Source organism: Sinohyriopsis cumingii, chromosome 10 (assembly GCF_028554795.1).
Source record: "Sinohyriopsis cumingii isolate HCF-2022 chromosome 10, ASM2855479v2, whole genome shotgun sequence".
Taxonomy (NCBI): Eukaryota; Metazoa; Mollusca; class Bivalvia; order Unionida; family Unionidae; genus Sinohyriopsis; species Sinohyriopsis cumingii.
In genome coordinates this window covers 52,537,777-52,563,313 of record NC_142970.1, presented here as the reverse complement: position 1 = coordinate 52,563,313, position 25,537 = coordinate 52,537,777, and the positions used below count along the sequence as shown (strand labels likewise).

General features: G+C 34.5%; 1 protein-coding gene across 2 annotated transcripts in view; it reads left to right on the top strand.

Annotated features, from left to right (window-relative positions):
- Positions 1 to 21,982, top strand: part of LOC149790159 (uncharacterized) — a 43,562-nt gene extending 21,580 nt beyond the window's left edge. For both annotated transcript variants that reach the window (XM_089973407.1, XM_089973406.1), the window contains 9 exons: positions 10,486 to 10,569; positions 11,840 to 11,878; positions 16,228 to 16,290; positions 17,640 to 17,714; positions 18,203 to 18,244; positions 19,458 to 19,604; positions 20,185 to 20,369; positions 20,857 to 20,979; positions 21,859 to 21,982. In XM_089973407.1, coding sequence (XP_089829533.1) covers positions 10,486 to 10,569; positions 11,840 to 11,878; positions 16,228 to 16,290; positions 17,640 to 17,714; positions 18,203 to 18,244; positions 19,458 to 19,604; positions 20,185 to 20,369; positions 20,857 to 20,979; positions 21,859 to 21,951 — 851 coding nt within the window. In that variant the 3' untranslated portion in view covers positions 21,952 to 21,982. The remainder of the gene's footprint in view (positions 1 to 10,485; positions 10,570 to 11,839; positions 11,879 to 16,227; positions 16,291 to 17,639; positions 17,715 to 18,202; positions 18,245 to 19,457; positions 19,605 to 20,184; positions 20,370 to 20,856; positions 20,980 to 21,858) is intronic.
- The last annotated feature ends 3,555 nt before the right edge of the window (positions 21,983 to 25,537 follow it).

Here is a 25,537-nt window from a genome sequence, read left to right as displayed (position 1 = left end):
GTATATATTGCGAACAAATATAATATATATAAACAAATATTACTGAAATATAGATATATCACCTGGATAAGTTTGTACCAAAACTATGATTATTGCATGTTTCATTCACATGTATTATTGTCTTTCACTCCTATACCGATAATGAACAATGCTGATTGAAAGACGGTACTCGTATATATTATGGCGTGCAATTGACGATCATGACGTTTGTCCAGTTGATTAGCTCGTCTCCAGTTTTCGATGAGACACCACGCCAATCTGCTCGTCCCGGCGTATATAACGATCCCGCGGGAGTTTTCCTGTTCCCTGCAGACCAACTGATCCCGATGTACTAGTGCCTCACTACGAGTCAAACAATACCCTCCTCCGAGCCACATCACCAGCAACAGCAGCTTACAGACTGTACAAAACCCAAGAGAGTTATACCACTCCCCGTCACAAAACAGATAATAAGATAATGACTGAACCAATCAGTACAATAGACACAGTTAAGTGCTAAAACATTAAAATGTATCATGCTTGCGTGCAAGTGAATTGGCATTCTTACACTTTAAATCCTATCAGAAGAACTACTGTACAAGATAATTATTATAATAGCCACTTTCTTATACGAATTATGTCTGACAAGAATAGTCTTCTTTAATTAAATTAACTCGACCATTACTCTTCCTTTAATTCATGCCACGCATAATTTAATTAAATCTGAATGTTTAGTTTTAAAGTATGACTAACTTGAAACAGACCATTGTTCATCTCATACCATGGTGTTACGTGACATAGGTCGGTCTCTTTGTAAAAAATGGAATAATTTCCAAAACACCTAATAGATACAAATTATATCATATTAAACGGATTGCATACAAGGGATATAATTTTACATTTCTCATACCTCTGTAGTGGAAGCTGATTCCTGTAAAGTGGACAAAATCCTGACAAAACCCGCTGTAGCATGATTACACAGCGATAAGTTTGGGCCTATTAAACACCCCTTGTAGTTAAATCTACTCCCAGAGAACCAGGGTTAAATGGGTTTCTAACTGCAGGAACCTTGTATGTGGAGAAATTGGTAAACCAAACAAAGCAGTTTGAAGAAACCACGTCCGTGATGGCTTTACTCGGTAACAAAACCAGAGTATAGCATGTTTATATATCATACATAAACATTTTACTGCTCACATTTATGTGAAAATACGTGCATACCACATGGGCAAAATATCATCCAAGGGGGGAAGAGATGTAAAAGAATGGGATGAGATATTCTCACACTCTCACGTACAACATATATTTGGGTTGTTTGGCCTCTATAGCAAACACAATGTTAATTTTGTTAATAATATCCATCACTCCATATTATACCATCAGCATGCCGTGTATAGTGGCCACCGTGCAGTCATCTACAAGCCAATACCCTACATGATACCATCCACAGGCCATGTGTAGTGCCTTGTACATCACATATTCTTCCAACACGCCGTGTATAGTGACCAGCATGCTGTCTTCTACTGTCCATTACCCAACAGACCCTATCCAAAACACCGTATGCAGTAATCACTACTCAGTCACCTACTATCCAACACGCCACAGTATACCATATATACGCATTGTATAGTGAACATCACCTTACATTTATTAACCACCGAAAAAGATAAATCGACCAACGTCAGGCATGGTTCATCCAACCCCATACTTCTTAACCATCAGGTCATTTTTTGCGCAAAAGCATCGGTAAATAGCTCATCCATACGAAAGAAAAAGACAAAGGCATATATGCGCTGACATTTTTGTTCTTGTACTCTTATGAAATCAGAATCACAATGAACATTTATAAAACACTGCATATGTTTAACTTTTTACTGTCTTCCACTTTCGAATTTCTTTACTGGATGGAGTTTTTTTCTTTTCTACTGTTTCTTCTCGTTTTCTTGAATTTCTCATCGGCCATTATTCAATGTCTGCTTCTGAAAGCTCCTTCTCTCCTGACATCAATAACAAGTATCTTTACGTTTGCCTCTCTTTTCTCGTGTTTCACAGGTTCTTAGAGGTTCGTTTTCTAGAGTCCAATGTCCCTTTCTATGACAGATAAAAAGCAGGTATCTTTATCTTTACCTTTAGCAATAAACTGTATTTCATAAATAGTCCATTGGGAGTGACGGACATCCTATCATTTCCCATCCAGGTCCAAGTTATCAACACTCTCATCATATCATATACACGCCGTTCGAGAGCAATATCGCACACTTACTATCCAATACGCTGCTAGAGAGACCAACACCCAGTTTTTCCTATCCGATAACCCATTACTTACGATTTAACAAAACTATTTGGAATATACAAAAGATAAACAAACACACACATATACTGTCACACAAGACGCTATGTTATAAAAGAATCATAATCTGACCAAATATGAACACTATAACAAACAACCAGATATAGGAGTGCTTATAAATCCCATACCGAAAATCATTCTTATATACTATCACAGAAAATAATAAGGGTGGTTACGAAATTAGGTCTATATGACATTAATAAGGATCTCAAACATTTTGTTTCAGCACAAATTTTAAATCCCACTCTAGCCCTGAACTTGTTAAAACAAAGAGTGCTTCATAACGCAATATCCAAGAAATGCCTTTATACTATCCCACAACAAGGTTTGGGTGGTTAAGAAATGTGGCGCCTTTTCATTTTAACTTTCATTTTTAAATTCATTTTGTTTAAATTTCTTCTTTTTAATTTCAATTTGTAATTTTCAGCTCCAATGTTTCGTATAAGATTTTCAGTTATTTATCTGTAAATTTTGTTTTAATTCCTTTCAATTTTTTATTTTCAGTGTCATCATTTTTAAACTTTTATATCATGCAATTTTTCTTTTTAATATATGATCAACATTTGGAATATTTTATATTCAATTTTCGATTTTATTTCTTCATTTTCAACTTTGCCTCCGCTCTCTTTTTAAATGATGTTCAAACATTTTTTCTTCTTTCATATTTATTAATTTCGATTTTCAATTATCTGATTTACCTTTTTAATTACATGTTGTCTAACGTTTTATTTCAAATTTTTATTTTCTTTTCAGTTGTCCGATTTTCAGTTTCAGTTTTAAACTGGTTCAAAAGTTCCAGTTTCATTTTCAGTTTAACATTTTCAATGTTCATCAAATTTATTTTCATATTTCATTTTCTCAAAACAAATTTCTAAAGTTTTCATTTTCAATCGCAATTTTCGGTTTACAATTTTATATTTGTATGATCTTTCCAGTTTTTGTGAATTAATCTTGTTATTTTCAATTTCGATGTTCAATGTTTTAGAGTGGTGATTTTAATTTTCGAAAGAATTTTTGTTGTGCCAAAGAAAGATCTAACAGAATGATAGAACTATTTCGTGTATGAGATTGAAAATGGTAAACCTAAAGTTGAATTGTCCTCTATAGTCATTACACAGGAGGGAGCGAAGAAAAAGTTATGCAACGTACATGGATTATTTGTACTTATAATTTTTTTTGTCTATCTGTAAAAATGCTTGCACACACCATTCCATCAAACTGATGATTCAACGTCAAGTATTCTTTAAAAAACATCTATCCACCTACCTATATATATATATATATATATATATATATATATATATATATATATATATATATATATATATATATATAATAGATATATGGATAGGAGTATAATTACCCATCTTCTGTGATAGGTTCAAGCAAACGGGATTGTCCTGAAAGTGTGAGGCATTATGGAGTTTGTAAAAGTAACAAATAAACTGGAATATATGAACGGAGAAATTGTTATGGAACTTTTACGTGACGACTGTACAACCAAATAGATTGTTTCACCGCCAAATTACCTCAAGCCATATGTTTGGATCCCGAAGCTCATGGGGAAGTAACTCTGATATAAATTATTTATCCAACTCAAGTGAAAAATATGGTTGGAGATCGAACAACTTTCCACGTCAAAATTTTCAGCGAACAAGCTTATGAACATTTTTAGAAAAATGATCCTGTTTATAACAAATCCAAAACACCCTCAACAATAAATCCCCAGATTAATGTCTATTTTATGAGAATTCCTGCATGATTTTAGTTTAATGCTCAACATCTCGTCAAAGCGATTTCAGCTAATTTTAACGATTAGTTTGGCAAAGAACTTGAGTGTACTGATCAAATAGAGCAAAATAGCTCACCATCTTAAAATGTATTATTCCGAAGGTAAATGGCTGTCTATCAGGTATTCTCCCAGTGTATCTTCTATTCTGGGTGCAAACACGAACATTCCACCACATTAAAATACATTCACAACAACCATCGATTATTTAAGTACTCTCGTTTCACTATCCAAGTGAATGAAGGCCTGAATTTGACGTACGTGTATTCTGATATCTTCGTATTGAACACAGTTATTCTTTAATAAGAGTAATTCCTTTCAATGTGAATCTTGCCATACCTTTTTAATGAACATGTGGAAACGTGTATCATGTTCGTCGATAATTGTTGTATACACAGTATCTTAATGTCAATACATTTTATTTTGAAAGTGTCAATATTAGTATCAAAAGATATCTTGGACGAAGAATTGTATAGTCGACAGCAAATATCAATGCGAATCTACATTTTCGAAAACGGTTATCCAATGAATTTAAAAGACCATGTATCCTGTATACCATCGGGTTCCTAGACAACATGGACATGGTTTAAGACATATGTTAAAGTCAACGGGAACATATGTTAAAGTCAGCTATCGTAAGGTAATTTTCCAATCTTGAAATGTTCTGGAGGATTTCATGTTTTATGAGACGCAAGTCTGACGTAAGGAAACGAATGTTTCTAGCAAGTACTCGTCTACCAACAAAGTGTTAAAAATCAGGAAAGAAATGTTGCATCGAACTGGAAATGAACCATTGGGTCTCGAAGGCATTAACATAAATTCGCTTCACAATTCTGGCGAAGTCATTAATTCTTCCGCTAAGCTAAAGCAAGGACAAGGCTGAAAGAGATGTCGAAACCCTGTCAGTCCTTATATACATGATGAGAAAAAGGATAACACTGAAGAACATCCGTAAGACAATTGAATGTGTTCGATTACTACCTAAGAAAGTAAAAATGATTTTTCGAGATTTTTGATAATGTTCCAAGTCAGAACTCGATCTGTCTGCAATGTCACCAACTACGAATCCCAATGGGTAGATTTTTATCATTTATCGTCTTTGACAACCTCAGCTTTTATCAAACTTAAAAGCAAAGGAAAAACAGTAGAGTACACTGATCTGTTTAGCAGTTACTTGTGTATCAAGTTCAAATTTATCCAACTGGAAAATACCAATCTAGGGGAAGATGTTAGAGTGGATCCAGCAAACAATTTTATGTATTCTTTGTTCAGAGAAGTGGATTTACACTTTAATAACAGCCTTAACAAGCTGCATTGATATTTACCATTATCTGGATAATCTCGTGATGATGGGACACAAAAACGAAACAATACACATCTGGAGGCTTCTGTGGTATTGAAACCTGACACACTGGATATCCCTAAAGATCTAGCGGTGACAGAAGCTCACAACACTCACATATATTGGATTTAATGACTGTCGAAAGACTGAATCCAGGTAGTAACGTGTGCCCATTTATGGCAAATGCTAAAGAGTTCAAACCATTATCACAGAAGCCAGACTTTAACAAAGCCTTGATAAAGTCTCATCTAAAGTGGAAAAGCAACATCAATCTAACTCTGAACAGAACGATTGCAAGTGAAGACCTCACCATTGACTGTTTTACAAAATCAACTTCCTAACATTTGTTTACAGGCGTCGTGTTGAACGTAGCTTTGTAAATCCTTTTGAGTTCCAACAATTTAACGTGTGCACGATAGAAATTATTCAAAACGGCTAAAAGTAATGTGCCGGACCCTTTCAACCTAACTGTATATAAACACATAGTGGAAATATTACTTGACAGTGTTTGAAGCCACATGAAAGTTAGGTGCCAACATAAACAAAGATGTTTCGTACCGCAGTTATGCAGGAAGATATGCATTGTGAGTTTTTGATTTCATTCCAAACGAAAACAGTGATGAGGGACATTTCCACGCTATAAAATGAGCCATCATCGCAAGGAACTCATCTGCAATAGTCCGACACATACAGTGAGCGTCATCGTGTGTGGAGGATTTGACAACACTCTAGATAACAAGTGATAATGAGAAGTGACCCAGCCTATTAAAAATAAAATAACAGAACACAAAGAACATGATGAAATTAAGACTTTTTATCAAGAACATGAAAACAATATTGCAGGTGGCCCAAATTAGAACAACATTTGAACTCCTGTTTTACACAAAACTAAGTTAAAATAATCACCAATCTACCAAGAGAATATTGTTTTCTTTGTCCAATTGATTATCTAGTCAGAAACAACACGAAAATTGTCTAACGTTAAGTAAAGATCCAAACTTGAAAGCATATCTGATAGAGGCATGGGTCCGAAATTCAGAAGAGAATATTTTGAATAAGTACTATAAAAACTTGCTTAACCATTTCTAAAGCACGTTACCTGGACACTAAGCGAATTGAGGTACAGCAGAGTATACAGACTATCCATTGTTCATCTATTTACTTGGCAGAACGTTTCAAGGAAAAATCAGTTGTCACCTCGTAACTTTATATTACTTGTGCAAAAGAGAAAACTGAATACCTAGGAAATTATTATTTAATAGAGAGGAAAACAAAAAATAATGGATACCTGTTAGCATCATTCCCTTTTAATCATAGTTTGGTAACAGCTTCATGGAATCATGTGGTGTTTGCCAAAGATGAACCTTATACATCGAAAAGCTAAAGATGTCATCAACGCAGACAACATTCATCGTTCACTAGGTAGCAGTCTAGTTTCTTAACGATTACTGTGTAACATAGTTTAAATCTTATTGATGACCACCTCTGGAAGTCGACATTATTTACCATATGAGAAGAAAGATGGCTCTGAGAACATTTTTTATATCTCTTCTCGTTTTCTCTGAAATGAAGTGTGCACGATGGCAACATGTCAGTATATTTGGAAATCAAATTTGATTCCAGAATGTTATCAATCTTTGAAAACACATCCCTGTCTAAAATGCGTCGATTTATATTCTTGTTTGAGTTATAGAAGCTTCTTATTATTAATGTGATTATACAGGTTTATTTTTTTAAAAATGGTGATGTGGTTTGTCGAAAACAAACTGTGTCTAAATGGTCTTTCTCGCTGTTGATTTTGGTTTTCAACTGTTTACATTCACGTTCGCGTTCAAATCGAAGGGATATTTTCGTCCACGTCCGTTCTTTTGCTATAGAAAGCGTTGTGGCGGCCAATTGTCACGTTAGAAGTAAGAAACAATAGCCGATTTCAACATGTATATGCTAGACCCTGAGACTAATTATACGCTTCATAAATGTTGCGAGTGTCAGCCTTGCGAGCAGTGAGTGTCAAAGCGATTTGTACACAGCTGGCCGGCCGGCTTATGTTACGATAGTGTAAGCCGACATCAAAAGGACGGGTGGGAAGCCAGTTGTATATAACATGGCCATAGGAACTTATTACTGGCGCCTTATTTGGCTGCGTGCGATTCGTAGGTAAGTGACATGAATTGCCGGTGTTGGGCTCAAAGTAACATCAAGTGGGGGTCGTAAATCCATGCTTGACAGACTGCGGGGGAGGGGGCAATGTCTTCTAAGCATGTAGACCATGGGTGAATCGACATCTACTCGGAATTGAGCAAGGCGTAGCCACCATTAGAATCGCAAGTTTAAATCTAGTGTCTTGAAACTAAACTTCAGTAATCGCTAAACCATCTTGAGGAAATTACATAAGGAAGTTATAAGCTACTCCGAAGTCATTCGAAATTGGCGGGAAACATTGTTGTTCTGGGAATTACAAATGAGCTTCGGATAGGTCAGTGACTCATTCGCTCGATTGTCCAAATCTGTTACGGCAAGATAATTGTACTTTAATTATGTGCAGTATGTATACTTCATTAGTAGAATCGTTATTACGTAGAATTACCATTTGTAAGGTTTGATTCATTTGTAGTGTTTGATCTACATGCATATTTTAAGATATGAACAATGTTTATGTAAAGAATTAATATTGTAATTCGCAAATGGGTTAATTCGTAGTAACCTGGTACATTTTATTCATGTGATATTCTAGATTTGCAAATGTTGAATTGAATTATAACTTTGTATAATGGCTGCAGTGTGCAACATTAGTTAATAAGGGTATTTGATTATTTATGTATACTTTCTATTAGTATAGTGTGTAAGGATACATCAGCGCATGGATATGTGGATATCTGTGTACACTTTGTAGAAGTGTAATGTACAGAAATGCGTCTGATTATTTGATATTGTTCTGTATAATAAGACTGAGAATCTATATATACCGATGTGATGAAATATATTGATATATGCATGATAAGCAGTTGATACCGTGTATAACATACCAGAAAGTGTGGGTATTTCGATGTGCACGAATGCGTGACCGAAGAAGGTAATAGCTTATCTGATGATAGATTGTTGTTTAGTGTGAGACTACATAGCTAGATGGATATACTAATGTCCTTGCGTGTGTTCGGACAGGAAGCTTCTAGGGACCGGAGGAGCTGTAGGAGACAGAGAAGGGAAATACCCTGGTACAGTTGGTCCCGAGTCTCTAGGAGACAAGAGAAGGAGAGAACGGAAGTGGAGGAAGTTGAAGGGTGAAGGACGTGGTTGTTGGACTGAAGGGGTACTGGGTACCAGTCAAGAAATACAGGACAGGAGGAAAATCTATCACACATCTAAGTCAGACGATGAAATAGGCCGTCACTTAGTCGAGTGAAAGACGGGTGATAGGGTTTTGAATATAAGAGTTTCATTTTAGGAAGGACTATTTGTTATTGAGTGGCATTAAATTTGTTGTTTATTTGAACTCCAACTTTTTTGTATTCAGTAATTTAACTGTCGGCATCGCTGACTGGGGGCTCGGAGCTTTTCATCGCTATCACTACTTCAATTTCTAACAAACACGAGCCAGGGTGGGTCTTCTGTAATAATTAAAGACAATACTGGGAGCACAACACCCAACCTAAGGTAGTCTACGAGACCTTTACACCAATATTGCTTGGTGTGTTGCATATTATAGGTGGGGTACAAGTCACTACACACAGCGTGTTGATTATATATAATGTGAGATGCTGGATATATGATGGCTGGATGTAGGGCACTACACACTATACACTTCATGTTTGATATCATATGTGAGATGCTATATAACTGGATGTTGGTCACTGCCCACGGGACAGAAGTTGTATTGAACTATTCCCTACACATGTCTAGTTGATGGTATAAAATGGGGTGTTAGATGTTGGTCACATTACACTGTGTATTGATGGTATAATGTTAAGTTTTGGATAGTAATCCCAATATTTTAAAATATATTTCCCCAAGAGACGACCTGAAGTCAAAATTTTGCTTGCATGTGCGGATGTGTGTATACTTCATTCCCACTTTTTTTATACATCCGACCATTATTATCGATGATGGTACATGTGTTTTTATGTTGTGTTTGTTTATCAACACTTCTAACGTTCACACTAGATAATACGTTCATAGGTATAGACACATAGTGCGTCAATAAACATTCATACCCTTGTTTCATAGTATAGTATGATTGTTTGATGGTATATAGGGTGTACGAACATTCCAACCGTTGTATTATAGTATGTTTGTATGTTTGAGTGAGAGCGTGGGCTCGTTTCATAACCGTTCTTTTATGTTTAGACCCCCCTCCCGTTATGTGACAGTGTATTAATAACTGAGTATAGACTATATCTATAAAGATTCCTACAAGTTTCGTTGGATAGTATAGTTGTTTCTTTGGATTGTAATCAAAAATATTTTTTCCCAATACTGTTGTATACATATTTCAACATGGAAAGGGCTAAAACAATCCCGAAATTAACATAGGACTTCTCATTTTGCTTTCAAGCGATGTATAATGTAAACATATTGGATAATGCTAATTCCCGTATGGCTCCCATGTGGCGCATACAACTACTGGTTTTCAATTATCGTTTCTGCTCATGTACAAATTGTGCGTGTGTATTTATATATTCATTATCACCTTGTTTACACGTGGTTCGGGGATTTCGATACAGTCCATCAGTTACTAGTTGGTCAGCATTTTTGATCTGCATACTTGTCGCGCACCTCCTGGTGAAATTACATTACATTTTAATTTCAGATGTGCTCGTAAAAGACGTATATCTCCACGGTAGTCGATAAAAAACACTCCTAATATTCCTCAGACATCAATATATGCATACTAAAAGCTCAAGTAAATGATATTAGAGCACTACTTTGAGTTCCTACGTAAAAATACTAGCCAAAAATGTTACCATTTATATTTTTACCTTCGTTGTTGTTGCTTTTTGCCTATATGCATGTTTAATTTTTTTGTAGGATATTACTCATCGCCTCACAACACATCAGGGACATGTCGCTGTAGCGGACATGTTGTCTACCATCCTACTGGATATGGTAACGGTATGTTCTATTAATTATTTTCTAATTTGCGTATAAATCGTGCAATAATACATCTTACACCTTTTTAATGGAATATATATATATATATATATATATATATATATATATATATATATATATATATATATATATATATATATATATATATATATATTCTTATAGGCGTTACTCGATATTACGAGCCATCCGATAAGCACTGTTGTAATGTAATATTTCAAATATTGTACACAAAACCACAACGAAAATGACACGCGATAGTGTAAAACCAGATAACGACAACAACAACAAAAACACACAACTGAGATTAAGCAAAATAAATGAAGTATGTGTGATATAACTTAACTCAGCCAAATACTGGGATCCTTAACCGGACGAATTTATTGGGAATGTGGTTTATAGCGAGAGTGTAACAGTTGATGATCACTTTAAATAACAAACTGAATGAACTTAGTCTGATTTATTATATTTACAACTATTACGATGACCCTTTCTATTCATGTATCGTCGGTCTTGATACCTGTAACATTTTCCACAGACTACATACCATAGCTATTGTAAGGATTAACAAATACCGTCTTTGAAGTGAGGCTGCCAAAAAGAAATTTTACAGCTTTTGTAAAACAGATATTCCGCTAGTATTATGCTTTTTTACCTTTGTAAAATTATATATGAAAATATTATTTTTCCAGTTTATTGTTTCATAAATCGTTTTAGGCGATTGTTTCTCCTTCTCATCAATCCTATTTCGGGTTACGTCAGTCGAAGCCCATCTCATCGAAAACCACTCTAAAACAGGGACGAAATATCTTCATTCTAAATGAATTTACCTGAATAAAATTAAATGAACCTTTATGTGGCTAACATGATGGGGTTTTGCTGTCCTAAATCCTTAATATGAATTACTTGCACATTTTGCATGGTTGTATTATAAACACGAAATTTGATAATTGTTTCCAAAAAGAACCAGCATTATATAAAAATTGGAGAGACAAACTTTATTTTCCTCGCCATGCATTTATCCATGCATGCATGCATACATACATACATACATACATACATACATACATACATACATACATACATACATATTATCTGATCACAATTATTTCTTACTTTTCTGATATGTTCATATAACTGGGTGTAAAATGTTTACTGTAATTAACATCTTTGTATCGACAGAACTTTACATTGCGTTCATAAGTATCTGTTTAACGTAACATTCACATTAACAAGCATTGCTTCAAATAAACAAAATCCATTTTTATTTCAGGTCCGTCGACGTGTAAAAATCTAGATGATGGTTTTGATGGTACTTTTCTCTCTCTCTCTCTCTCTCTCTCTCTCTCTCTCTCAAACTACCTACATCCTTCTATCATTTTTATACTCGTGAAATAACCCTTCAAGACAGTTAATACGATAATAGTATTTATTCGAATTTCATTTATATAGGCGACATGCAAACAAAATGTAATATATTTTTCTACTTACCGATCTTGACAGTAAGGCAGTGCGTCCAACCCGCGGCCCGCGGGCTGATTTTAAATGGTCTGTCAGAGCTCGAGTAGCTAAATAGTCGTTACTTTTCAGTTTTCTGCTGCGGCCCTCGTCTTCAAGAAAAACATTGGCCCATGGTGTCAAAAATGTTGGACAGCACTGCTGTAAGCAAGGGACACAGGATTCTCACTTCTTCCGTCATCTTTTTATAGGCTTTAACATCGGCATTTACTATTAGATTTGAACGAAGTTTGATGCGAAGCTTCATCTCGATATTAGCCCTAACGCATTCAAGGATAAGTACTTTCTGAGCAAATATCACAGCCTATAAACACTTGCATTCACATTGTTTCGTTGATTTCATATAGTACCGCTCCGGTGGCCTAGTGGTTAGAGCGTCCGCCTCAGATGCAGGAGGTCGTGGGTTCGATCCCCGGCCGAGTCATGCCAAAGACTTACAAAAATGGTACTAACAGCTGCCTCGCTTGGCGCTCAGCATTAAGAGGTTAGTGTTAGGACTGGTCGGCCCGGTGTCAGGATAATGTGACTGGGTGGGACATCATGCTACATGTCTGCGGAATGATGCCCCAGTGCTAGACATCACTATAAACTGCCACATTGCAGACATCGTAGCGATATGACTGACAAATTGTTAAAGCTACGTTAAAAATCAAAATCACATCACTGATTTCATATATATTTTCTGTCCAGAATCTAAACAAGAATTCATACGTCGACAATGTATCAGTTGATCATTTGATGATGTGCATATTTTACAAAATTCTTCTGCCTCTTGTTTACCGTGAATTATTTAAAGACTTATGAAAACCAGCATTCATTTGTATCATTTCCATTTCCAATCTTATTAGCTATGAAGCTTCATATTAGGCACAATTTGTTGTAGAGGGAGGCTGTTTTGAGACAACGGTCGTGTAAGCGAAAACTAAGTGCTAAAAGTACAAATGTTTACGATAAAGCATTTATTTTCTTTTCAGATTATTTGAAAGGGAGCTCGATTGTTTTCTTCTTCTCAATAATGACGAATATTTTGTAAACTTCAGTTTTATACTAATCACAAAAATATTAGTAATTAGTATGCAGATCAGGCTGAAACAAATGTATCAAAGCTGCAAGTTCTTGACCATCTAAAAAGATTACTGTTCATGGTGTCTCTTAGCAGGGGATGACACCTCAATATATTTTGAATACTTGGTCAATAAAGTTGTATCGTGTCATTAAAGTGTCAAACGTACTCTTGTCATTTTAAAGAAAACAAAATCACCTTGATAGATCCAGGTTCTTAGTTTACAGAATTTAGAGTAAGCCAGATACCACAAAACTCATATTATCTGATACATTAATAAGTTTATGACAATCTCTATGTCAGCACCAAGCACGCGTCGACTACGTGACGCTTGTATTCCTGATGACCCAGTTATCTTTCTGTATCCACTAATAGGGACATCGTTAGAATCGTAATATAAGAATGCTAAAAAAGATTTCACATTTGAGTGAAGATCAAGTAAACCGATGTTTGTTGTCCAAATATATTGATAGAGAGAGGGGGGAGTACAATAGCTATAACCTATAGAGCGATTAAGGCACTCTTTCAACTTATTCCATCGTGTAGCCGTATTCTGTATGTTGTGTAATTCTGCGCAACGATACGTCATTTCTGTAAACACCGGATCACGTGTTGTTTATCTTTATCAAGAATCCAATTGGCATCAAGAAAGGACGATCGTCCTTTAATTGAAGGAAACTGATTTTCAAAAAGTGTACAAAAGTATCCCACATTTCTATTCTAAATGTATTTGAAAACGCGATTTCTAAATGTCAACATGAAGAGCCACTACATGGCCTTCGTGGACTTGTAACATTAATATTTATCTTTGAGAACCATGCAAATGCAAAACAAGATGTCACAACTGAGTTAAAAGCCATTAAATCGATTTTTGTTGTCCAAAGATATTGAGAGAGGGAGAAGTGTACAATAGCCATAAACTAAAGAGCGAGTGAGGCACTCTTTCAACATATACCCTTGTGTAGCCCATTGTGTAATCCAGCGCAACGATACGTCATTTCTGTAAACACTGAATCAAGTGTTGTTTTGTATCTAAAATCCATTTTTATCTAGAAAGGACACACCTCCTTTAACGTAAGGAAAATGATATTTATAAAGTGTACAAAAATCTCCTACATTTCTATTCTAAATGTATATCAAAACGTGATTTTTAAATGTCAACAAGAACAGCCACTACATGACCTTCTTTGACTTGTAACTTTAATATTTATCATTGAGAATCATGCAAAAAAAATTAATTATTTAAAAGACATAAATAGTTACCTTAGAAACATACTGCATCATCCAAGTTTCTAAATTTGCAAGAAGTTGCACATACCTACTGTATCGTCTGTTATCCAACTTGTCAGGTTGCCGCTTGAAATGATTCTCAAGAAATTCCCTGGCGTATTGCCTTTTTATAAAGTCTGTAGTATTTTTTCCAATAAACGAGATGTTGTAAGAACATGACGTTGTAATGTTTAATTTGTACAAATGTTTACAATATAGGTTTAGTATGCTTAATGTCTTCAGCCTTCTAGTGGCATTGTTACGTTCAGTTTTTAAAACCGGCTATAAACCTGACGTAGTTATTAGGCTGAAATGCTGACAGATAGAGTCCGAAGTAATGCATTTCATGTCCACTAGGCCACTCGAGGCCTCAACATGACTGTGAAAAACATAAGCATGCGAAGAGACATATAAAGAGGAATCGAGTGAAAAAATGTATATCTTACGTTTGGGTTGACATATTAAACTAATAATAAATTAATGGTTCATAAAAAAGATTATTTCAGTAGTTATGTTTTGAAAAGCATTATGCATCAATGAAGCTATGTCAGGGATGAAGGTGATTGATAATATGTATAGTCCAAGTAAATATCGGTTATGTTGATGTCAGGTGACACTTTTTGCCTGTAATGTACTTTAGTAAATAATTATTGCATAGGTATTCAATATTATACTTTCGTGCGTTTATTTATGTATATATTTATTCTGTGATATATTGACCTTGAAATAATTAATCATTCTGCAAAGTCTGATAATTTATGCCATATAAATATGACTGATCATCGTGCTTTTTATATAAGTCATTGAAAAAACAACAATCTATTGATATGTGAGGTGGGAGTTGCAAAAAAGGAAGCAAATACAACAATGACAGGTCGTGTGGATTATTATATGTCTGGAAAACACACGAGATAAAAGAAATATCAGACACGAAGACCCTAAATATTCAAATTTTACAAGTCTCGTGAATTGTTGCCACCGCCATAGGCTTATACAAAATGAATAAGTTATTTCTCGTCCCGAGCGCCATTGGCGTTTATTAGGTTACACGTGCTCGACGTTATCGACGGTTTCATGTGTTGTGTGCACTAATAGACCACTCACTCACTCACTTGCACGCTCACTCATAACAAACACGCACCTGGGTCACAGATATAAGCGAGGATGCAACAAACTATAATACGGTAAGCATTCTCATATTAGATGTATAGTCAAAGCAGCATTGTCTCTATATGTCAAAATATAACAAAGTCAAACACGAAGCAGAGGATACATGTCGAGTGGCTGTTACTGTGGTTGGCAAACACGTGTAAGGTATATTTGCTTTAACTTACTCTATCAGAGTCGTATTTAGGCCATTCGCTCAGTCGCGACTATTTACCTTGTTGGAGCTCTGATTCGTAGAATATATGTTGCTACCTCGATCACTTCTATGAAACGGGATAAGCATTAGATGCTGTCTTATGCTTCAGAGAAATGTATACTACATTATATCTACACGCTTGGATCAACGGGGCAATAATTAAACAATTCCTTCATAGCATGAACACAAAATCTTTCAAGCATTTGCTGAGTACGTTATCTCTTACAATATTGCTTATACCTTTACATAAAATATGAACGAAAGCGACGTAACTTTGCGCAGCTTCATGAACATTCTGATTCTAGTCATCGTAGACCATTGCATAATCTGTCCAGCCCTGCATACTATATGTATATACCATTTTTAGGGAGAAGAATCATTGCAAAACGTCAAACCAAATTATTTGTTTATGTAGAAAATAAAAACGTCTTTCCTGTGTCATCTACAGTTCTGTATGCTAAGCTGTTCGGCAATGACAGTAAAACCGGGCCCTGTCTTTTACATGATGAAGGTAACATATATATATATATATATATATATATATATATATATATATATATATATATATATATATATATATATATATATATATATATATATATATATAATCATATCAATGAATATTACTTACTCTAAACATAAATTCACATTCTCATATGTTTTCAGTTATTTTCAACATGACTTGTGTAGGCCATTTAAAAGTGGAATCGGATATTTCCAATTTTTATTGAATTTCCCTCTCAGACAAATGAGTGTAGGCATTATCATCTAGTAATATCCACCGACATCCAAGAACCATTCGAAAACCTTGTCTTGACATTTCCACGTACTCGTGCTTAAAAATAAAGCAAGAATCGGAAGTGCAAAACAGAACTCACTTATATAAACAAAATATCCATATTTGAAGCAACAGTTTGGTGAATTTTATTCGGAATATATATATATATATATATATATATATATATATATATATATATATATATATATATATATATATATATGTATCACTTCCGGGTCGATGCATAGAGTCCAAGGCATTTGCGGACATTCTTCGAAAATAATAATGTAGGCAATTTTATGGTCAAATATTTTAGGAAAATAACATTTTGTATGGTACACCTTTTATACATTATTGTGCTGATTAAGAAAAAAAGCTAAAAAGAATCAATAAATCCCCACCTTAATTTGAAGAAGCGTTACAACGTGAAATGACGTCGATATCTTTCAGTTCGTTTCGCCAAGGGTATGCACCTTAAATTATAAGTATGATCTGACATCTACATATAATTTTTTCCCATCTAACTTTTTCTCATCAACACTATATATGTTCCTTATATCAGTTATCTATACATACATCGTGGGATTAACCCCTTTTTCTGTCTTTGGTTCATAAAGTTTTTAGTTTTTTCTTTGAGCCAGTACAACTGATGTAATAAAATTTGCTCTACCATCTAAATGCATGAGCGGAGGACTTATTTTCTGCATCTAAAAATGAAAGTATCTAGTATAAAACATGACACATAGTCTAGCTCTGACTGTTCATTTTTCTTTTGACTACAAGTTGCTATAATTGACTACGGAATTAAATATGTTCCAGTACGCTGTGACGTGACATGACGTGGAGTACTACATTCATTGTTCGCTTTCTTTCTTCGGACCTGTTCTACTATAGTCTTGTTTGGTTGAATATAATACATTTGTCCTGAGCACAGGACAAAACCAAAAAATTACCTGAGACAAGCAAACTATATAATAATGTATTTAATGTGTGAAATAAACTATAAGTTTATTAGAGATATATTAGCAATAAACTACATAATATTGATTAGAGTTGTTAGATATAGTATTGTTTCTTGATAGTGTGGCTTAGCTTGGGCTCCTTGCCAAAACATCACCACTTGGACTGTCAGTGGGAGATCATCAACCATTACAGCAGTAAGTTATGGATAGCAAGTTTAATTTACAAACGAAGTATGTATACAATTTATAACTGAGCGTTACATAATTTATGAAAAATATGTTATAACAGTCTGAAAATGTATTAAGATGAAAAGAGACGATGACGATAACAACATCAGTTGAGCACCCCTTTATTTCTATTATTAGAAATTACAGTGTCAGTGATTCACATTTTCATTAAATCGTGTATCAGTAAGATAGAACGAGTTTCCTTTTTAGTCTCTTAAAAACGATTCATTACTTTTCATATAATTAGTATACTTTTTATAGTTACAGAATGTTCTGAAGACGAGGGAGGGGATATCCAACTTTGAAATTAAATAGCAGGACTTTGTTTTCATAAAATGTATACGTAGTAGAGATGCGTAATATATAATAGTCGATAATACGTTGACATTGGTAGCTGTTCCACTGAGAAACTACTAATAAACCTACGTTTACATTACATAATGATTCTTTTTCAGCAATTTATGATGCCAATGGATCAAGATGCAACTGTATGCACGGTATGGTGTATTCAACAGCATTTGTACACATATTAGGCAATATATACTATAAGAACATCATGTGACTCATGCTTTACTTACCCACTGCGTTTCCGTAGTTGTTTTGAAGAAACATATGTTATTGTTCTGACCAATCTCTAGTTCCAGATTCACCATCATCAATATCATTTAGCACAATCACATTTCACTGTCATCCTTGCAATTATCGGAATGATTATTAATTAATATTATGACCTTTACTTAGCGTTTGTTTTTATACCATTGATATAGTTGGTGCTATTCTCGTTGTAACCATAGTATTGGGATTGTAATCGCTGTTACATTTACTGTTTACTTTTGCCCTAGTTTAAAAAGAATATAAGTTTAATTTATTCGAATTTAGATATACATACCTCTGGCATTCTGGCGCTTGTATCGTGTAGAGCTTGTCTTTAATGCATTCCCTAAGAACTCTCTTAAAGTGTCACATTCTTGATTGGGGGTTCCTTCGTTCCCTGTGGTTGTGTAGGTTTATGAACCGAGGCTATTTGTTATTGATGTTGCAGTTGTCGATCGTGGAGCTCATGTTTTAATAGATAGAACCTTGAACCTATGTGGTATCCAAAATGCGATGTTTGGATGCAAAACTACATGCTATTGAGAAACTGTTTACCACTACCCATGCCGTTTACACTATTCTAGAATAAATCTGTTCTATGTAGAGGACATTCTATGAAAACTGCGTAGTTGAACAGTAAATCATAACCTTAAATTACCGTTAAAAGACAAGACGTAAAATAACGTACTCCATGGTCACCAAACTGATCACAAAGTTAAACTTTGATTATAAACATCAATATACAAAGTCATACTTAGAATTTCTCAAATTCGTACCATTTGTTTACCAATATAGAGATACAAACAATATGATATTGTTGAATTATTTAAGATTCTAATCACACTGAGATCAAACATTAGAAACCATTATTTAATTTCAACTTGAACATGAGGTCAGACATTATGCTCCGTAAATGGTGTAACTACAGACACAGGGCACCTTCGAATGTATTGAACAACACGTCGTCTTTGTGATAATTTACCATATTCAAGCAACGTCATTGCACTGACTTCTTGTGATATGCATATAGCACTATATCACATAACATTGTTTGTTAATAATATGTATTAAATTATACGAAGAGGTATTATTGAATTTCTTTATATTCAATTACAGAAAACATGCATGTTAACGCGACACCATCGCATACAATTTTGATGACAACCATCGCCTTAGCACACACAACTGCACCAACAGACATGAAGAAATCAACCTCATCGACATTTATAACAACTATCAATCCAGCAATACCAACTATAACTGGTGCGTACAATTGAAAATAACATAGCAATCTGAAATATCTTAGTGTTAAAACACTAATAGAAGATTCCATGGAGGCAAAAATTAGGCCACACTAGAGATTTGCCTTTCCACGGCTGGAGTCAAAATGCTACAAGCAACAACTTTAATCTTTGATTCCTTTATTGTACTAGTGATTTTTTAACACTATTTATCTGAAACATTTATGATTATGAATTGAAATGTATGTTCCACAGATGGAGACCTTAACGAACACAAAAAGATAAAGTCCTGCTGGCTACAAAGAGCAAAGAGAAACTATACGCAAATGTTAGGACTATTAAACAATTCCCGTCAACAAGTATTTCAGTATATGTATAAAGACTTTTAATATCTTATATACTAAGAGGAACACTTAATTTTCCTTTCTCTTTCAATGCGACTATCAATTTCTTCCAATGCGACTTCATGCAGGCCCTGCACCATTCATGATTTGTGTTATAGAGAAAGACGATGACACAGATATATGTTAGTCAGACATTAAAAAAATCTGAAACAAGTTTTTAACGTTAGTACTTAAACCATATTAATTTATTTTCATAAGCATCAGCCCTCCATACATGCAAGAAAGTGAATACTATCATTATATTGGCACATGGTGTTCAGCAGTCAAACCCTAATGCGGGAAGCTGTCATCTGGAAACTAATATTCACCAAGCACCAGAAGCTTTGGTTATGAATATGTGCAATGTTTCAGGCGCCCCCGAAACTTGGACAAGGGGACAAAATGTAAGTTATTTGTACATCTAATATAGAAGCAACTTGCACAATTAAGTATTCTTCGCCTTTGAAAGAAAGCGCTACAAATCGTAAGACATGGCACATAACATTTTAAATTTAAAACGATTGTCCCAAGGGCAGACTGTGTTTTATTATCGTAGTATGTTAAAAGATGACGTGTTTTGCTGGTAGTTATAGTTTGAATTATGACCATTCCTCTGTGATTCTGGATCCTCCTACCAACACAACAACACAAATAAACACAATGTGCTTTAACCAAATTAACAACACCAATATGAGCTTTAATTATATTAATAAACTTGTATTAAACAAGCTGTTCATTACTATACCAAACCTTCTCGACATGAATGAAAAGTAAACACAGAATTCCACAATTAAGAGTCATCTGACCACTGCGAAGGTAAAATGTTGCTTATAAACCTGCTCATGTTCAAGATCACATAAACGTTACCATTTTTATATTTCATTACCCAAGGTGATGTCAGTATGTGCGAGTATTCCTTTATACACTCCAGTCGCCACTTTCTTTGATGGGAAATATCACAGCCAAGGAGGACATGCCGGAATATTCATTGGTTGTCTTCTAGATGGTTTCAAGGTGACCAAGTAAATTTTAAATGCGTCAATGTTACAGCGTCATGCAATTTAATCCAAATAACACATTCATTATGCAATGTAATATATACAACGCTGGCTATGGAACGATATCCATTCACCCGAGATCGTTTCAACACATTCCGTTTCATATAATGACTACAACAGTTTCATTCCGGGACCCGCTCTAATTGAAATTTCTGATGTTCAAATATTTTGCTTGAGAAGGAGCCTATTTTTCCTTCCAAATTTATATTTCCATGTTTCTACGTCTGCAGAAATGTATATTTGATCGAACATACTAAATCCATTGTGTGTTAGCATTGAAGTATTCAGGCTTAAAGAGCTATACAAGAAACAATTGTATTAAGTCTTTATTCGATCCTCCTTTTGCTCAAAAGTCTGGTCCTTATTTATAATTTTCATTGTTTTCAGATTGGTATCTTTGTCGTCGCTTGGGAATTTCATGTTTAATTTTGCTGGCTTTTGAGAGCAGAGTTTTATCCACTAGTAATCTTCCACGATGAAATCGTTTTGGAGTTCAATTCCACTATATATTTATTATCTTGGAATTGGGAACAATCAAATTCTCTGATTTGTATGTTTCCATTGCATATTCTCCATGATTAATAGGATCTATTCTGAGCATATATACCGTTTTCCCGTCTGTATCATGCATGTCCAATAGCTTATATTGACATATCTGGAAAAAATTTAACGAAATGCAAATATCACATATTATTGATCATGACGCTGGTGATTACCATTCAGAACGGCAAATGATGAACTATTCTTTATTTCATAGAAACGTACAATTTTCTAACATATCATTATAAAACATATTCATACGTACGACATCATGATTTTGAACTCTGAATTTTAGATAATAGTTCAGGAGTGCGACCAGAACATAACAGTGATGCACCTAACGACTGGACACCAGCCGGATCCGTTTAATTATTTCATTATTATGTAAACAGTGTTTAATAAAAGTGTTTTCAACAAAGTGTTCGAAAGGAAGTAATTATTAGCTCTTATATTGCAGGTGTTGCTATTTTTGCATGAACCGACAGGAACATGTTTCAGTTGGTTTTGTATAATCATTCCTCCTTGGAAATGGCGTTTATATAGCAGAATTTATAAATAGTACGTTTGTATGTATAGATTTTACCGGTATCAGATAATCCTTGTTATAGTGTATCTACCAAAGGCCTATATGAAAATGAATTGCAAAGTCGAGCATCTTGCTAAAACCTATCTGGAAGACAATCCTCTCGAACCAAAAACAAATATCGATCGTGCGACAACATATAAACTGTAAAAGTACTGTACACAAAGTCTGTAATCGTATACAAAGAGACTGCAGAATTGAGATGAATCTATAATTGTCTAAAATTTGAAAGATTTATCATTTTCAACAGAATCACATTCCGTATCACATACACTAATCGCTCCTTATTGTGTATTACATACAAATAAAAGAAAACATGATAACGTCTAAGATATTTACCATTGCCTTTGTCTCTTCAAAATGAATTTCTCTGCTGGTATTACGATGAATAAGCAACACATCCTCTCTCTTCTCCTCTACTAACAAATTTATAAGGAAGTCATACAATCGCTTTACGTTTAGGGATTGGGGCATCAATGTAGTTATATGCATGATGTATATTTAATTTGCTTATGTTTAAAATCTGTTTCGAGGGGTAAAGACGTCACTGTTTCGATTGTCGTCGGTCCTGTAGCACGTCTCCTGACAAATGTACAAAATGGAGAGAATCATTAACAATGCCACTCTATACCTTGAATCAGAGCACTTTCATTAGAAGACTTCTTAGATAAAAAGAAAGTAACTGATAATAAATGGCTGTGAGAGGATCATGATTTTTACAGTTTTAATAGGGATAGCTCTCAGAATCACCAATACGTACTATAGAACCTTTCAACATGAAATGGTTCATAATTGTTCATAATAATATCAGATCTGTTTTGCTTTGACCCAACAAATGGATTGCATTCAGTTCATGACTGTCACCTTGATCTGCTAGAAATAAGGGTCCTTGGAATAGCTTTGTTTTGATTATGTTGCCTTTCTTTAATCTGCAGCAACCATAAACAACCTGCACTTTCTTTTGCCGATAAATGCACGTGGAAAGAGATCAAGATGTCTCATCAGTCTTATCAGAACTTTGTTTCCTAAACGTTATGTCAGACTTAGAAGTGCTTCTATGAGACTATTATTTTTTCTTTACCAAGAAAACTGTCGCGAGGAAGACCTATTTACAAATCAAACACTGTGATTCCATGAATAATTATTAGCCGTCCGAGCATCGTTTTTGAAATCTGGACGCAAGTATTGAGCTCCTCAATTAAAATGAGTTGTCTGAGGTTATTGTAGTTTGGACCAACCTTCTGGACACGTTAAAATATGTATTCCATTCCTCATGCAAATTCGACATGGTTCTGTACAGTGTGTGTGTGTTTTGCAGTTCATACACCTTTGTAAATATGCCACAGGTGACATGTCATAACCTTTCAAGATGCATTTCTTCACCATATCATACTCAGCACTTTGTTTTACTGACAATTAGGTGCAGACGTCACGAGGGTTGCGGGTAAGTACACTTGGTAAAAATAGTCAAATGCTTTCTTAGCAATTTCAAACTTTCAGCCCGTTTTACCAAATGTTAACAAATATTGTACTACACCATTTTCTTTAAATGTGCGTACTAACTTGACATTTTGCTCTATTCAAAGAAAGATGGAGAGGAACTAATTCTTCTTCTAATTGTGTTATTTTAGAAATACACAGCTTATCGTCTGAATCCCTGCTGGCGTTGCCCACAGTATACAACTTTCCGTACAATCATGCGCATTCTTGCATATGTACCCATTATTTACCTTCTCGCACAGAAGTATGGGGATTATAATATCCAGCAGTTATAGTCGGTATACTAGGAATTTTGTATACATTATTTCATTTTTCTGCAATGTATATATTTTCCACAGAGGGAGCAGATTAGTGTTCAGAGGACATAAAGAATAACCAAACATATACTAACTTGACATGTCTGGTAACATAAAACAAGTAATCCTACACTCGTTTTGTGAAAGAGTATTCTTAATTGAACTCTTGAATTACATTCGAAGAGGTCCGTACTTATTTTCACTCAAAGGCTGCAGATCAGTGTATACGAAATACGGTTTGTAACCAGGATTAAGACATTTTGCTCTATTCAAAGAAAGATGGAGAGGAACTAATTCTTCTAATTGTGTTATTTTAGAAATACACAGCTTATCGTCTGAATCCCTGCTGGCATTGCCCACAGTATACAACTTTCCGTACAATCATGCGCATTCTTGCATATGTACCCATTATTTACCTTCTCGCACAGAAGTATGGGGATTATAATATCCAGCAGTTATAGTCGGTATACTAGGAATTTTGTATACATTACTTCATGTTTCTGCAATGTATATATTTTCCACAGAGGGAGCAGATTAGTGTTCAGAGGACATAAAGAATAACCAAACATTAAGATCACCTTCAGCATGCTTGCCTTAGATGATATAACTAACCAAACAATATATATATATATATATATATATATATATATATATATATATATATATATATATATATATATATATATATATATAAATGTTTCTCAATTTATATTGAAATGCCTGAAGAATGATTCAAGAGCAAACACCGGGATCCCAACTGATTTTTTTTATTAGTGTCTATGATTAAATTCTTGTAAGATAGAAGTCTTTATAACCCTTAATCTCAAGCTAATCGATAGTTTCTTCCCATTGTTAAATAAAAGGCCAAGTATATCACATTTGCTAATGTAGTTCATAAAATAGGTTCTTCTTTGACCAGTTGGCCCCCGTGTATAGCTTGAAGTGCGCTGAAATATGGCTTTACACCCACAGCGTTTTCTATTTACATGGTTCTGTATTTTAGTATCATATATAGTAGCTTTTGAATAATCTTAAATACAGGCTATCTACACGTATAAGCAACTAAAATGTTACTGTCTTATTCCGCATATTCATGAATATTTGTTTTCTATTATAACCCTGTTCTATAAACAAAGAGCCAAAATTAGTCAAACAAATAAATTTAATTATCTTTTGTAATTTATTTTGACATGGTTTCCTTTATTGGTGCTTATGAAAGCAGGGCCATACATACGTGTTTGCATTTCACACGTAGCATAGGTGGTTTTACTATCAATATTATCATCTATCAATTCTATCAATAAGATTTTATCAATATTATCATCATGGGAACTAATTGCTCTGTCACATGCAGCAGATACATTCCTTTAACCAAGCATATGTCTTTACTGGGAGTCATTGCATAAACGAAACTACAGAAAAGAGTCTCTGATTTTACACCATGTGTTTGCTTTCCCACAGCGACCGCAGCGCCAAAAGAAGCTTAATTGTCCACATTAGAAATTTTCATTTTTGCAGTTTGATCTTGGAAAACATCAAACGAGCCAGGATCGATATTAATAACATCCCGGTTGGTAAATTCATTTAACTCCACT